General features: G+C 46.4%; 1 protein-coding gene across 1 annotated transcript in view; it reads right to left on the reverse strand.

Moving 5' to 3' along the window:
- Positions 1 to 8,282: 8,282 nt before the first annotated feature.
- The window catches only part of LOC126424723 (ATP-binding cassette sub-family C member 4-like), a 176,113-nt gene continuing 168,335 nt past the window's right edge, over positions 8,283 to 16,060 (reverse strand). The window contains exons 15-16 of the mRNA XM_050087443.1: positions 9,146 to 9,437; positions 8,283 to 8,396 (exon numbers count right to left, since the gene is read on the reverse strand). Of these exons, the coding sequence (XP_049943400.1) occupies positions 8,283 to 8,396; positions 9,146 to 9,437 (406 nt within the window). The remainder of the gene's footprint in view (positions 8,397 to 9,145; positions 9,438 to 16,060) is intronic.

Raw genomic sequence — 16,060 nt, forward strand, 5'->3', positions numbered from 1 at the left:
GGCGTTGTCGTGAATCGGCAAGATCTTTGAGCCCTACTTTCCCCTGCGCTTGTTTTGCATTGCTGTTCTGAGGTTGTGCAGAGGTTGGCAATACCTTTGAGAGTTAATTGTAGTGCCTCTTTCCAGGAAATCCACAAAAATCACACCTTTTCTGTCGCAAAAGACAGTCGCCATCACCTTCGTTGCCGACATTGTCTGCAGGCATTTCTTGGGTTTTTGGGGGGAATTTGTGTGCCCCCACTGCATTGACTGCAATTTTGTCTCGCAGTCCACATGCTTAACCCGTGTTTCGTCACCAGTAACGATCGATCGAGTAATGAGTCGCCATCTTTCTGGTAAGCGTCCAAAAACGTTAACGCTGCAGCCACTCGCTGATTTTTGTGAATCTCTGTCAAGATTTTTGGTATCCATCTTGCACAAAACTTGTGGTAACCGAGCTTTTCGGTAATGATTTCGTGCAACAAACTTCGTGAAATTTGTGGAAAACTCACAGAGAGTTCCGTTATTGTGAAATTACGGTTTTCACGGACCGCGGCATCGACTTTTTCGACAAGTTCGGCAGTCACTATGCTGGGTCTTCCACTTCGCTCTTCGTCGCGAACGTTAGTTTGGCCATTTTTAAATTTTATGACCCATTGACGCAGTTCACCTTCAGTGATTATGTTGTCCCCATACACTTTACAAAGCTGCCGATAGATTTCTATCGGTGTACAGTTTTTGCAGTGAGAAACCTTATTACAGCACGCAGTTCACACTTCGCGGCATTTTCAATTAACGCCGACATTTCAGACTGTCACAGTATCTCAACGGAGTACAGCACGAACCCCTCACTAGCACGGCAGGATGCCGACTGAGCGGCGGAATGCCATGACACCAAGATGGCCGCGCTAGCCCCGCCCCTAACGGACACAAACGAAAACGTAATGTACTTTGCGGATAGCCCTCGTATTACATAAAGACAAGCAGTTTATTTTTTGGTTAGCTGAAACCTGAAATTCCGTGCGCGACGACCTGGCTACCCTGACATGGAGAACAGTTTGAGGTGGGGAACCTTGAGTCGGACAAGCCTGTCGGAGGTAAACTTGTCTACCGCTTTGTTCAGCATTACTGTTTTTCAGCTTATTTACATCTAACATGCGTACAAGTTTACACGTACTGGCTGTTTATTTACTTGTACATTCTTTATTTCCTTCAAGGAAATAACGAGGAAGAGCCATATTACTAGAAAGCCAAGATGCAGTAGGCCTTCTGAATGGCCACCTCCACTTGAGGTTCGTGCAAACGGTTCTGCTTGACCTGCTGCACGTCGGTGCACCGCCTCACTTCAGTGTGGATGTGCGCAGCCGCCTCAGTGCTGTGTTTCCTGGTCGCTGTGTTGGAAGGAGAGGTCCTACTCCATGGCCTGTGAGGCCGCCTGACCTGAATTCCCCTCACTATTTCTCATGGGGACATCTAAAGTCACTTGTGTGTGAGACTCCAATGGATATGGAGATGGAATTAGTTGCCAGAATTGTAGCTGTCTGTGATGTGATTCGAAACGAAATAGGGATATCTGCCAGGGTGCGTGACAATCTTGTTAGCCGCTGTCATGCTTGCATTGAGGTTGATGGCCGTTAGTTTCAGCACATTTTGTAAGATACAGTACAAATGGTAGGTTCATTGTTGTCAATGATGGTGTTTGCTGTTAACTAATATAAATATAAATAAAAAGTACACAGTAATGTGATTTTATTCCTGTTACCTCCTTAAGGCGGCTTCTCCGACCCCAGGTTGCCTGCCTCAAATTGTTCAGTGGAGCATCCCCGCTTTTACGGAAACACTGTGTATAAATCAGTAAGCTCCACAGTTTTTGACCTATCTGGTTCAAATTTTTAGACAATACACTAATAAACATACAGATGGACATAGGCTACAATAGTTTCTAAACGGCAAAGTACAGGTTTTCTCTTAAAAGCGACTTCGAGAAATAAAATGGTGTGCTGTGCTGTGAAAATGTGCGATTTACTTTTCTTTCCCACATGTACTTTTTACTACTACAATAGGGCATGTAAATCATTGGACAGATTATTACTCTCATACATCTTCCTTCTCCTTATACATAATTTTAAATAAACATTGTATTCAGAGCAGTGTGCTGTTTTCTTTCCTCGGCGCCGTCGGATTCACAGAAAGCAGAAAAGGTGTATTTATGGCTTATCAGCTTATGATTAAAATACTAGTACGGAATCTGTGTCGTCTAAAAATTTGTAATGCTAGGCATTCGAGCTGCTACACTCACAGATCCTTCAGCTGGAGAGGTCTCTCCCGTATCCTGCACACCATTGATCCCAGCTGCTTTGTGCATTCATTTTAAGCGACATCCGATCCCAATCAAGGTTTAGTTAGCACTAAAAACAAACCTCAAGGCCAGAGAGGGGGGCAGGAAATGAACAGAGAGGGAGAAGAGGAAATAGACATGGAGAAAATGGTTCAAGTGGCTCTGAGCCCTATGGGACTTAACATCTGAGGTCATCAGTCCCCTAGAACTTACAACTACTTAAACCTAAATAACCTAAGGACATCACACACATCCACGCCCGAGGCAGGATTCGAACCTGCGACCGAAGCGGTCGCACGGTTCCAGACTGAAGCGCCTAGAACCGCTCGACCACTCGGCCGGCGCAAACATGGAGAGGGGACGGAGGAGAGAGATGGAGGGGGAAGAAGGGGAGAGAGAGAAAGAAAGAGAGAGAGAGAGGGGGGGGGAAGCAGGAGCGGACAGAGAGGGGGGGGGAGGAGCAGAAGGGCAGTGAGAAGGCGGAAAGGAGTTTGGGACGTATATCCAATTCCCACACGAGATTTACGTGGTAAAACACAGGGGTTAAGGCTGAAATGTTTGGTCGTATACGCGAGGTTAGCTTTCACAGCAGGGGCAGGTAGCTTACCATCCTGTGCTGCACTCATAGAGGTCCTTCCCTGGTTGTGTGGCAGCCATCTCCGGCGTTTGGGAGGCAGGGGCTTTGTTCATCCTGCGCCACTCGTTCTGTAACCCTTCTGATCGAGTTGGGGTCTGGGGCTACTGTACTGGCCAAGGCGCTGGTGAGTTTCCCGTGACTGTAGGTATATCCCAGCACTTGGTGGAAGAAGCCCAGACTGGAAGCAGCGTTTTGCTGAGGAACAATGACTGGCGGGATCAGGACATGGCCACTGGAAAAGGCTACATTCTGCTATTGAGGATGACTGCCTGAAACGCGTTAACGTTGGAAGAGTTTCGTGACGCGTCTGTGACATGAACCACTGAAAGTGTAAGCTCCTACAATACACAGTCTCCTCTCACACGCAGAATACCACATAGTAGAATGTCAAGTTCAAGTGGTATCAGACCGTAGACTGTATCCGCCAAGAGCTATTTGTGCAGTCTAGCGCGGATGGTAGCACCTTTCGCGCCTCTGCAATGTCAACTGTGGAGGAGCACTCACCCGACTTTGAATCAAAATAAAAATTCATTCCTCACTGGCAACACATCATTTGTTTCTAGTGGAGTTTTGCAGTGTGCGAACATCACTTTGGAGGGTTGTATTCCGTTTGCAAATAAGTAATATTATTGTCTACTAACGTCCCTCTCCTGTTTCGTATTGGTAACACGAAGTATGTATCGACAGACACGTCTTCGGCCTGCACTCTAATTCGCTGGAGTACAGCCGTTTTCAGTGACAAGTCCCGTTTCCAGTGGAGCCCAAACGACCGGCGAAGACGTGTCTAGAGACACACTGGAGAGTGATGAAATCTCAGCCTGACTATCGCCCGTCATATGGACCGACGACCAGGAGTGATGATCCGGGATTCCATTTATTTTCATAGGAGGGCCGCTTCGCTCGTCGTTTGCAGCACAGCGAGGCATCGACGATATTTTACAACCCGTTTTGTTGCATGTTGTGACAAGCCATTCTGGGCTTAGTTTTCAGCAATGCCCATCAGCATACGGCGAGAGCTTCTACTACTTATCTTGACGGTTGCCAAACCCTACCTTGGCCAGCCAGGTTGTCGGACCTCACCCCAACTGGGAACGTTTGGTGCCTTATGGGCTGGGGCCTCCAACCAGGCTTGGGATTTGGACTGTCTAAGGCACCAGCTGAACAGAATTTGGCTCAATATCCCTCAGGAGGACACCCACCAACACTCTCAATTAATGCGAAACTGAATAATTGTTTGTGCAAGGGCCAGAGGTAGACAAACACGTTATTGAGTTGCTCAATTTGTGGAGCGCGTTCTCTTGAATAAATCATCCAGTTTCTCTGAAGCTATAATCATCTATTTGTCTGTACATTTACCGATTACAGTTCCATTCAAATAATTTCGTGCTGCGTCGTTTTTTTCCCTTAGAGTGTATTTCGCGCATATTGGGTGAACCGTTATGAATTAAAGTTCCCCCTCCCCCTACCCCAAATTCCGGAAACATCCAGCTCAAGATGCAGTTCGATGGCAACATTCTCTGTCAAGGCAAGTGCTCCATATATCTTGGCATCGCACTCGGAGCGCACTTTGTCTTGCAAAAAGCATCTGGAAAAACACTTCAGCCAAAGTAAAAACTCGCGAAAACATCCGTCAGAGGCCGTGATGGGCTTCGGTGGAGATTTTACGTACATCTTGTCTTGCACTGTTTTTTTCGGCTGCAGAGTATTATGTGTTGTGGCCACATGTAGTAAGCGTTGCTTCACGCAGTGGAAATGGCAAAACAGAGGCACGCCAGCGATCGAGGCGTTGCGAAGTAGGCAGGCACAGATAGCCTTGCTGACAGCAGCAGTCTACCAACCGGCTGACGCAAGGACGCACACAGACCGAGCGCCGAGCGAAGCCTGGAGAGTGCTGAGTAAGGGGAAGTGAGGCCGGCACGCCAAGTTACGCCGCAATATACTGCGGGAGTAATAACAAAAAGCTACATCTACATCTACATCCATACTCCGCAAGCCACCTGACGGTGTGTGGCGGAGGGTACCCTGAGTACCTCTGTTGGTTCTCCCTTCTATTCCAGTCTCGTATTGTTCGAGGAAAGAAGGATTGTCGGTATGCATCTGTGTGGGCTCTAATCTCTCTGATTTTATCCTCATGGTCTCTTCGCGAGATATACGTAGGAGGGAGCAATATACTACTTGACTCTTCGGTGAAGGTATGTTCTCGAAACTTTAACAAAAGCCCGTACCGAGCTACTGAGCGTCTCTCCTGCAGAGTCTTCCACTGGAGTTTATCTATCATCTCCGTAACGCTTTCGCGATTACTAAATGATCCTGTAACGAAGCGCGCTGCTCTCCGTTGGATCTTCTCTATCTCTTCTATCAACCCTATCTGGTATGGATCCCACACTGCTGAGCAGTATTCAAGCAGTGGGTGAACAAGCGTACTGTAACCTACTTCCTTTGTTTTCGGATTGCATTTCCTTAGGATTCTCCCAATGAATCTCAATTTCGCATCTGCTTTACGGACGATCAACTTTATATGGTCGCCACGGGACTACAAGTCCCACCGCCACACCTTCACCTGCCCATGTTAGGCAAAATTTTTCTGCCTGACTCATGCAGTACTATCACCGTCAGAGGGTGGTACGGGACTACAAGTCCCACCGCCACACCTCCAAAGTGAATTGCAGTGACGCAGTCACTGCCCTGTGGAAATTTACTGCCTCACCAACACAGTTAGACCGCAATAGGCCGGTGATGCTGTATTGTAACATATCACCCCGGACTACAAGTCCATTTAAAAAAAAAAAAAAAAAAAAAAAAAAAAAAAAAAAAAAAAAAAAAATCACTCCTAATGCATACTCCCAGATAATTTATAGAATTAACTGCTTCCAGTTGCTGACCTGCTATTTTGTAGCTAAAGGATAAGGGACCTTTCTTTCTATGTATTCGCAGCACATTACACTTGCCTACATTGAGATTCAGTTGCATTCCCTGCACCTTGCGTCTATTCGCTGCAGATCTTCCTGCATTTCAGTACAATTTTCCATTGTTACAACCTCTCGATACACCACGGCATCATCTGCAAAAACCCTCAGTGAACTTCCGATGTCATCCACCAAGTCATTTATGTATATTGTGAATAGCAACGGCCCTATGACACTCCCCTGCGGCACACCTGAAATCACTCTTACTTCGGAAGACTTCTCTCCATTGAGAATGACATGCTGCGTTCTGTTATCTAGGAACTCCTCAATCCAATCACACAATTGGTCTGAGGGTAAAAAAGTTCTCCTGCCGGTTATAAATAGTGGAGCACAGGCAGCAACAGACAGAAGCCATTAGGAAGCAGCTCGGATCTGAGGACGGACGCGGTCCGTGTCCGAATGTTCAATCTTCGTAGGTGACGATTCCGGAAGTCTGTTCCAGCTCGCAGGAGTCATCCGTTCGCCGCCAGATGTCAACTTCAGCTCTGGAGGTCGGTCCGGGCTAGGTCGGCACCACGGCTGACTGAGAACAGCGAGAACTTCCAGCAGGACCGGCCGCAGCGCGGTCTCGGTCAGAGGCGCCGCCGGGGACTGACGCCCCGACTTCACGGCAACACGGCCCCACGGCACGTGGTCCGTCCGTGGCGGGAGCTCACAGACATCGCGACTGACGGCTTCTCAGCCGCCGGTGCAGCAGCCGTCGGCAGCTGACCTCACGGCGACGCGGCTCCGTGGGCGTGCCCGTACTGGGGCACCAGGTGGCGACGAGGTCATCTCAACCACAGGGCGTCCTGGCCTCAGCGGAGCACTGGTGGCCTGAGGTTCCCGAGTGCGATCAGCGGCGCGCGTTGTCGGAAAATCTACACAGCAGCAGCCAGGCGGAGGGATCCGCAGGGCTGGGCAGCGACGGCGAGGGAGACATTGTAAAGAAAGTTTAATAAATAATTGTTAAACTCCACGCCATCTCAGTATTTGGCTCAGCCACTGTGTCTGCTGCTAACAAGTGCTGCAGAAGTCATAACATATGCATCTGTGTGGTGTAATAGTTTAATGACAGCCTTAGCGATGCACAGCTCAACAACACGACACATATGATTACTTTGCGTATGGTTACTGGTACAATCAGACCAGCTGCTGTCTCCTGTCATAGAGTCGCAGAACTGAGACTCTGCTTAGAGATTACAGCAGTATGCAAGAGAATAAGGAAGTACTCATTCATCACGATATACCTGTCTTATGAAGAAATAGACTACTTTCGAGACACCTATTACTACTGTATGCTGAGCAGCTAGCTACAAGTGACATCAGAATAAGAGAACTGCCAACACATCGGAAATCACCAAGAATGGGAGTCATGCGTGAAATATAACTGTGATCTGTAGGTTTCGAACTCGACATGAACTGTGTGTCAAATTAAACAGAATCTGCACTGGATGTGGTCGGTGCTCAGACTCACTCTATAAATGGGGTATTGTGGAGTCTCCGAGTTGTGTCTGTGGTGCTCTGAAACACTGTATCAGACGCACAAGGGAGGAGTACGTCCTATAGTGCAATAAGGGCACATGGAATTACTTCATGCATGCCAGTGCCACTGCAGTGGAATGGATTGCAAACCTCGATACTAATATTTAGTCGATTTATTTCAAACCAGCAACTGAATCTCAGACAATTATCCAATACCGCCTCATGATTGGAAGCCAGAATGAGTGGGAAACAGTAATAGCACAACGTGTTGCTTATGGAATGAAGCAGATTTTTCACTGAAGCGCCAAAGAAACTGGTACAGGCATGCATGTACAAATAGAGAGATATGTAAACAGAATACAGTGCTGCGTTTGGCAACACCTATATAAGACAAGTGTCTGGCGCAGTTGTTAGATCGGTCACTGCTGCTACAATGGCAGGTTGTCAAGATTTAAGGGAGTTTGAACGTAGTTTTATAGTCGGTGCACCAGCGATGGGATACAGCATCTCCGAGGTAGCGATGAAGTCGCAAATTTTCTCGTACGACCATTTCACGAGTGTATGTGAATATCGGGAACCCAGTAACACATCAAATCTCCAACATACCTGCAGCCCGAAAAAGATCCTGCAAGAACAGGACCAACGACGACTGAGCAGAATCGTTCAACGTGACAGAACTGCAACTCTTCTACAAATTGCTGCAGTGTCAGCGTACAAACCATTCTACGTAACATCATTGATATGGACTTTTGGAGCTGAAGACCCACTGGTGTACCCTTTATGGCACCTCGCCTGGGCCCATCAACACCGACATTGGACTGTTGATGACTGGAAACATGTTGCCTGGTTGGACGAGCCTAGTTTCAAAGGAAGGATGTGTATGGGTATGGAGACAAGCTCATGAATCCATGGACCTTGGCCCCAGCAGCAGCCACTGGGAGGTCCGCAGTGGGCCGGCGGTCTCCAGGTCAGACCCGCACACAGTCCACCGTGTCCAAATCCTCTGCATTAGCTTCACATGCGGAAAATAATTACCACAATGAGCGTTCCACAGGGTTCCATCCTGGGGCCAGTACTGTTCTTCCTCTGCTGGCGGAGGCTCTGTGACAGTGTGGGGCGTGTGCAGTTGGAGTGATATGCAACGCCTCATACATCTAGATACAACTCTTGACAGGTGAGACGTTTGTAAGGATCCTGTCTGATCACCTGCATCCATTCATGTCCATCGTGCATTCCGACAGACTTGGCCAATTCCAGCAGGTCAATGAGACACCCCACACGTCCACAATTGTTACAGAGTGTCTCGAGGAACACTCTTCTGAGTTTAAACACTTTCACTAGCCACAAAACTGCATGAACATTATTGAGCATATCTGGGATGCCTTGCAACGTGCTGTTCAGAAGAGATCTCCACACCTGCCCCCCTTGTACTCTTATGGATTTATGTACAGCCTTGGAGGATTCATGGTGTCAGTTCCTTCCAGCACTACTACAGACATTAGTCGAGTCCATGCCACAACGTGTTGTGGCACATCTGCATGCTCATGGGGGCCCTACACAATATTAGGCAGGCATACCAGTTTCTTTGACTGTTCAGTGTATTTTGGGTGCACAGTACCGTATCTAGCCGTACCCTGACGGCTGCTTTGCTCCACTTCCTTTTGGATGAGATTTCGTGGACCCCTATACACTGCAGCACTCGGGACTGTCTAGAGGTGTCACGGGAGAGACGAAACCAGACGGACAGAGAGAGAGACGCACCTGCGTGGCGAACACGAGGCTGGGCGGAAGGGCGCGGTCCACGGTGGCGACGTGCTCGCTGCAGTGGGCGGCGAGGGCGGCGGCCGGGCAGCGCTGGTAGAAGGGCAGGGGCGCCGCCAGCAGGGCGCCGGCCGCGCCGTCGTGCAGGCCGCGCGCCGCCCGCAGCGCCAGGCGTACCAACAGCGCGGCGCGCGCGCCCAGCAGGAACACGTTGGCCAGAGACAGCCCGCCCTGCACCCCCAGCAGCAGCCACTGGGGGGGCCGCGGCCGCCCGCCGGCCTCCAGGTCAGACCTGCGCACAGCCCACCATCTCTGTATCCCCTGCATCAGCTGTACAGGTGGAAAACAATTACCACAACGAGCGTTCCACAGGGTTCCACCGTGGGACCAATATTGTTTCATGCTCTGTGTTTGTGTTCAGCCATTTTACAGTAACAGTAGGCACAATCAGTCCTCCTTGTAAAGGATACAATCATTACTATCCTGTAAGCATAGAAGCCCCCTTTTAAGGTTACTAGCTGATTTTCCATATATGTACAGTTGCCATACATCACAGATTTATCGGAAAATCCGCGATATTATGCCAGACGATGAAGAGATGACAGTCCGTGAATGCAGTGAGAGTTTAAAGTATTATTTTTAATAACTTGAGTTTTACCACCAACCGCTGCTCAAGTCTTTCACCAATACTTGCGACAATGGTCTGCAGGTGGCAGCACCATGGCTGACGAAATCTATATTCTGAGCTGACTAAAGTGGTGGTACAGCGATATTAACATATACAGACGGCGCTAGTATCACGTGCACAAGGTGTAAAATGGCAGTGTTTTGATGGAGCCATCATATCTACTCACGTGATTCATGTGAAAAGGTTTGCAACTGGATTATGGCCCCACGACGATGGTCTGCTTCGGAAATCGTTAAGGAATTCAATATTCTGAGACCCACAGTTCAAAAGTGTGGCGAGAATACCAAGTTTCAGGCATTACGTCTAACCACGGACAACGCAGAGATCGACGGCCTGCACTTAACAACCCAGAGCAGCGGCGTTTGGGTAGAGTTAGTGCTAACAGACAAGCAACACTGCGTGAAATAACCGCGGAAACCAGTGTGGGACATACGGCGGAGGTAGGGCGATGCGGCGAAATTTGGCATTAATGGCCTGTGGCAGCAGACGACTGACGCGAGAGCCTCTGCTGGCAGGCACAACGTTGCTTGCAGCGCCTCTCCTGGGCTCGTCACCATAGCGGTTCGACCCTAGACGACTGGAAAACGGTGGCCTGGTCAGACGAGTTCCAACTTTAATTGGTAATACCAGATGGTAGGTTTCGTCTGTGGCGGAGTCCTCACGAATCCATGGACCCAAGTGGTCAGCAAGGCACTGTCCAAGCCAGTGGATGCTCCGTAATGGTGTGGGCTATGTTTACATGAAATGGACAACGTCCTCTGGTCCAAATGAACTTGGTTATTGACTGGAAATAGTTACGTTCGGCTACTTGGAGACCATTCCTGTACAACAGTGAAATTTTTATGGATGACAATGCGCCTTGTCACAGGACCGGAATTGTTCGCAATTGCTTTGAAGAACAATCTGGACAGTTCGAGTGAATGATTTGGCCACCCAGATCTCCCGACGTGAATCCCATCGAAGATTCATGGGACATAATAGAGAGGTCAGTTCCTGCAACGCTGACACTTTCCAAAATATGGACGGCTATAGAGGCAGCGTGGCTCAGTACTTCTGAAGGGCGCTTGCAACGACTTGTCGAGTCCACTTGCTGCACTACGCTGGGCAAAGCGAATTCTAACAGGACATCAGGAGGTACCTCATCACTTTCGTCACCTCAGTGTATATAAATAAAAGGCAGTGCCCAGCCGAAATCGCCAAGGATAAAAATTCGAAATTGGCGCACGCTGTGTGTGTCTTATACTGTAGCGATAGTTTAAGGGGGACGTTGATAAAATTTACCAAAATTGTCAATTTTTGATTTATTTTTATTTGTTACTACAACTCATGGACAATAAGTTCCCAAAGTTTCAATGTTGAAATCGCATCAGAAGTGCCTGAAAATTAATTAAAAGTGTGACGCGGCCTTCCTGCCACGTCCACGTTTTGAGGCAGCACTGCAATACCAGTTCAGTGAACAACGATTCTTTGTATTACTTTGAACCAAACGTGTGCAGGACACATCTAGAAGGCCGTGATACATACTCTTTGGTTTTAGAGAGCATCTTTGGCCGATCCTGCACTTCTCAAAGAGTGTGTTCATGGCAAAACCCAAAATCTAAATGAAGCTCTAAATTCACTCAATTGGAAACGATGCCCTAAAAACACAAAACACATTTGCGTCTGCTACAGTTGTCAGTATAGCAACTTATGATGCAGTTATAGTATTTAATTATGGTAACGTCGGGAGGATGAAGGTATTAGAATGAATGGACTGCAAGGTAGGAAATTTCACTCAAGACATCCTGATAAAAATAGATTTACAGCGATAGATTTACAGCGCGTCTCTGCAGCTGAAAAGTCAGTTGAAGACCTGGTAAAGGAAAGAAGACAGACAACAAGAAACCAGAAGAGAAGCCTTGAAGGGAAAGACGACCCAGAGTACAAATGTGGTGCCTTCTGAAGAAGTGACATAAGGAAAAATGTTAGGTTGAACTTTAAATTGCGTTTCCTGAAAAGTTTGTTTTTTAAAGTTTATGCACCTTTTCCTCAGATTCTATGAATGCTAGAATTATGAAATTTTATACACATATTTCTGTAAACCTAATAAACGTTGTGTCAAGAAAAAATTTTGAAATTCTGATTGCAAGCTGAGATATGGGGCAAAGTGCTTGGAATTTTGCATGAATTTAATATTGTACTTGTGGAATTATAATTTAAAAAATATGAAAATTCTCCTATTTGACGCATTCCAAAAACCTCATGAGAGAAGCTTACAGCATATAAAGAGATGAAACAGTGAAATTTTTGTAGAAATCTCTTGAATAGTTTCTTAGAAAAAGTAACATACATAATTTTTTGAAAATAAAACTTCAAATTTCATTCAAAAAAAGTTGAATATATATAATAAAAGGGTTTTATATATAAATTTGTTACTTTCACGAAAGAGTGGTATAACATTTCATTGGCATATCTCCAAAACTGTGGATTTGCTGCATTTTTGAAATAGTGTGTGTTTTCATCAACGTCCTCCCTTAAGAAGAGATTGTTGAAAATTACTCCTGAACGGGTGAAACTCGAAATTTGGAGACGGTGGTGTGGATCTTACACTGTAGCCATCGTTTAACAAGATGTTGTTCAAACTCCTTAACGGATGCGATACAGGATGAAAGGCTTTTGAAAAATATGTTGCTACTAAAGCATCTTTGAAAGTATAACTACGAAAAGTGGTATTCAAAAATACGCGTTTCAGCATTTTTGGATATCCCGCCACTTAGGGGGTAAAATACTAGGTGAAAGTTTATTAGAAAATAAGTAATTTTTAAAGAACTACTAAAGCATTCTTACAGCTACATCTATGAAAACTGGTATTTCACTTCTCAATTAGATAAAAGAAATGCGTGTCAGGGGATGAAAGAATATCTCCGCAAGGTATGATGAACAAAAACCTTTGACTCCAGCTGCCAGAATCGCTTTTTGGTGAGAAGTACATTCGGAAAAGTCTAATCTTCTGTGGACTTAATTACCGTGTAAAGTCTTATAACATGGTGGAATATGTAAACAAAATAAAATTTAGATTAAAAGAATCGTACAGTTTACGCGAGAGAAGTAGAAGGCGCTGAACTGGTAATCCACACTGCTTGACTCTGATGAACACCAGCGATGTGTCATCGACCTCGCGCTGACCGTGACAGCGGAAGCCGTCCAGTAATGGATGCCCCATGAATTTTCCAGTTTCCTGTTCCACTATTTCTGGTGGCTGCCTCGTCTTTGTACCTCTGCTTCTGTGGTTTGTATGGGGCTAATATTCAGCTGCATGGAGTGTAATTCTGTATCTGAACCCGATCCATAGTTGCTGATGACATCATAGCATGGAACGTTAATATCATAATGTTATCGAACGGAAAGTTCATTTCCCAGAAGAATACATTGATCAGTTTCCAAGCATGGAACATGGAAGTACACTCATGCTCATAAATTAAGGAAAACTGCAGAATGTGGTGCCACACAACGTGGCACTACAAAAAGCAATGTATCATCTACGTAAGGTTGATTTTATTCTGTTGAAGGTCACAGCAAACCCCGCTTAGGGAGCACATAATGTGTCCACGAAGTTCCCCCTGGCTAGAAATGCGTGTGGTAGGTATCGCAGAACCATCGTTAGTGGTGGCTCTTGAGGCACAGAATCAGAAATCTCAACAATGTTACGAAATCCACTACACATATGCCTATTTTAGGGTTAGTTCGTGATTTAGAGAATCATTTAATGACAGAGATTTTTTAGGGGGACGATTTACGGCTGTCGTCAACTCTTTTTGGTTCCTTCTGTGGGGTGGGAGATTAGTTTTTTTTTTTCGTTTGTTTGTGCATCGCTTTTCAGAAGTGTGTCCCCGTCCAAGAACTTGTAGATTACTTTGTTGAGTACCGACAAATAGCCTGAAACAAGAGACTGGTAATTTACATTCCCTTGTCCAAATTTCTATTCTCCTGCACTGAAAAATGGACATACTCTTTACTTTTACAACGAGTAAGTAAATCACGGCGATTATTTAAAAGTTAACTGTTTTCATAAATACGTTTGCTGATAGACAGTTATTTCATATACACAAAAATCTTTTATAATGGACATTAATTGTTGGTACTGATTCCAATTCTTTGTACAGTTGACAGCTAAAATCTCTTCAGTATTCCATTTCGTGTTCATAACGATTCTGGATCTAATAGTAGCAAAATTTCAAAGTACTTTACTGCTCACCTAAAAGCGGTAAAGTTATATTCCACTTACCATTCGCACTTTGAATAAGACTGGCAGCGTACGAACCATATTGCACTGAAGAGCCAATGAAGCAGGTACACCTGTCTAACATCGTGTAGGGCCCCCACGAGCACGCGGAAGTGCCGCAACACGACGTGGCGTGGTCTCGACTAACGTTTGAAGTAGCGCTGATACCATGAATCCTGCAGGACTATCCATAAATCCGTAGGAGTGCGAGGTGGTGGAGATCTCTTCTGAACAGCACGTTACAAGGCATCCCACATATGTTCAATAATGTTCATGTCTGGGGAGTTTGATGGCAGTGGAAATATTTAAACGCAGAAGAGTGTTTCTCGAGCCATTATGTAGCAATTCTGGACGTGAGGGGTCTCGCATTGTCCTGCTGGAATTGCCCAAGTCCGTCGGAATGCACAATGTACACGAATGGCTGCAGGTGATCCCACAGGATGCTTACGTACGTGTCACCTGTCAGTCATCAAGAGTCTATTGTTGGTGTTGACGGACCCAGGCGAGGTGTAAAGCCTTCTGTAGTGCAGTCATCAAGGGTACACGAGTGGGCCTTCGGCTCCGAAAGCCCGTATCGATGATGTTTCGTTGAATGGTTCCCACACACACACACTTGTTGACGATCCTACCTTGAAATCTGCAGCAATCTGCGGAAGGATTGCACTTCTGTCAAGTTGAACGATCCTCTTCAGTCGTCGTTGGTTCCGTTCTTGCAGGGTCTTTTTCCGGGCGCAAGTATGTCGCGGATTTGATGTTTTACCATATTCCTGATATTCACGGTACGCTCTTGAAATGATCGTATAGGAATATCCCCACTTCATCGCTACCCCGGAGATGCTGTGTCCCATCGCTAATGGGCCGACTATAACGCCACATTCAAACTCTCTTAAATCTTGATAACCTGGCATTGAAGAAGCAGTAACTGATCTACCAACTGCGCCAGACATGTGGTGTCGTATACAGGGTGTTACAAAAAGGTACGGCCAAACTTTCAGGAAACATTCCTCACACAAAAACAAAGAAAATATGTTATGTGGACATGTGTCCGGAAACGCTTACTTTCCATGTTAGAGCTCATTTTATTACTTCTCTTCAAATCACATTAATCATGGAATGGAAACACACAGCAACAGAACGTACCAGCGTGACTTCAAACACTTTGTTACAGGAAATGTTCAAAATGTCCTCCGTTAGCGAGGATACATGCATCCACCCTCCGTCGCATGGAATCCCTGATGCGCTGATGCAGCCCTGGAGAATAGCGTATTGTATCACAGCCGTCCACAATACGAGCACGAAGAGTCTACCGGGGTTGCGTAGACAAGAGCTTTGAAATGTCCCCATGAATGAAAGTCAAGAGGGTTGAGGTTAGGAGAGCGTGGAGGCCATGGAATTGGCCCGCCTCTACCAATCCATCGGTCACCGAATCTGTTGTTGAGAAGCGTACGAACACTTCGACTGAAATGTGCAGGAGCTCCATCGTGCATGAACCACATGTTGTGTCGTACTTGTAAAGACAAATGTTCTAGCAGCACAGGTAGAATATCCCGTATGAAATCATGATAACGTGCTCCATTGAGCGTAGGTGGAAGAACATGGGGCCCAATCAAGACATCACCAACAATGCCTGCCCAAACGTTCACAGAGAATCTGTGTTGATGACGTGATTGCACAATAGCGTGCGGATTCTAGTCAGCCCACACATGCTGATTGTGAAAATTTACAATTTGATCACGTTGGAATGAAGCCTCATCCGTAAAGAGAACATTTGCACTGAAATGAGGATTGACACTTTATTGGATGAACCGTTCGCAGAAGTGTACCCGTGGAGGCCAATCAGCTGCTGATAGTGCCTGCACACGCTGTACATGGTACGGAAACAACTGGTTCTCCCGTAGCACTCTCCATACAGTGACGTGGCCAACGTTACCTTGTACAGCAGCAACTTCTCTGACGCTGACATTAG

The sequence above is a fragment of the Schistocerca serialis genome, chromosome 10, assembly GCF_023864345.2.
Source record: "Schistocerca serialis cubense isolate TAMUIC-IGC-003099 chromosome 10, iqSchSeri2.2, whole genome shotgun sequence".
NCBI classification, from domain to species: Eukaryota; Metazoa; Arthropoda; class Insecta; order Orthoptera; family Acrididae; genus Schistocerca; species Schistocerca serialis.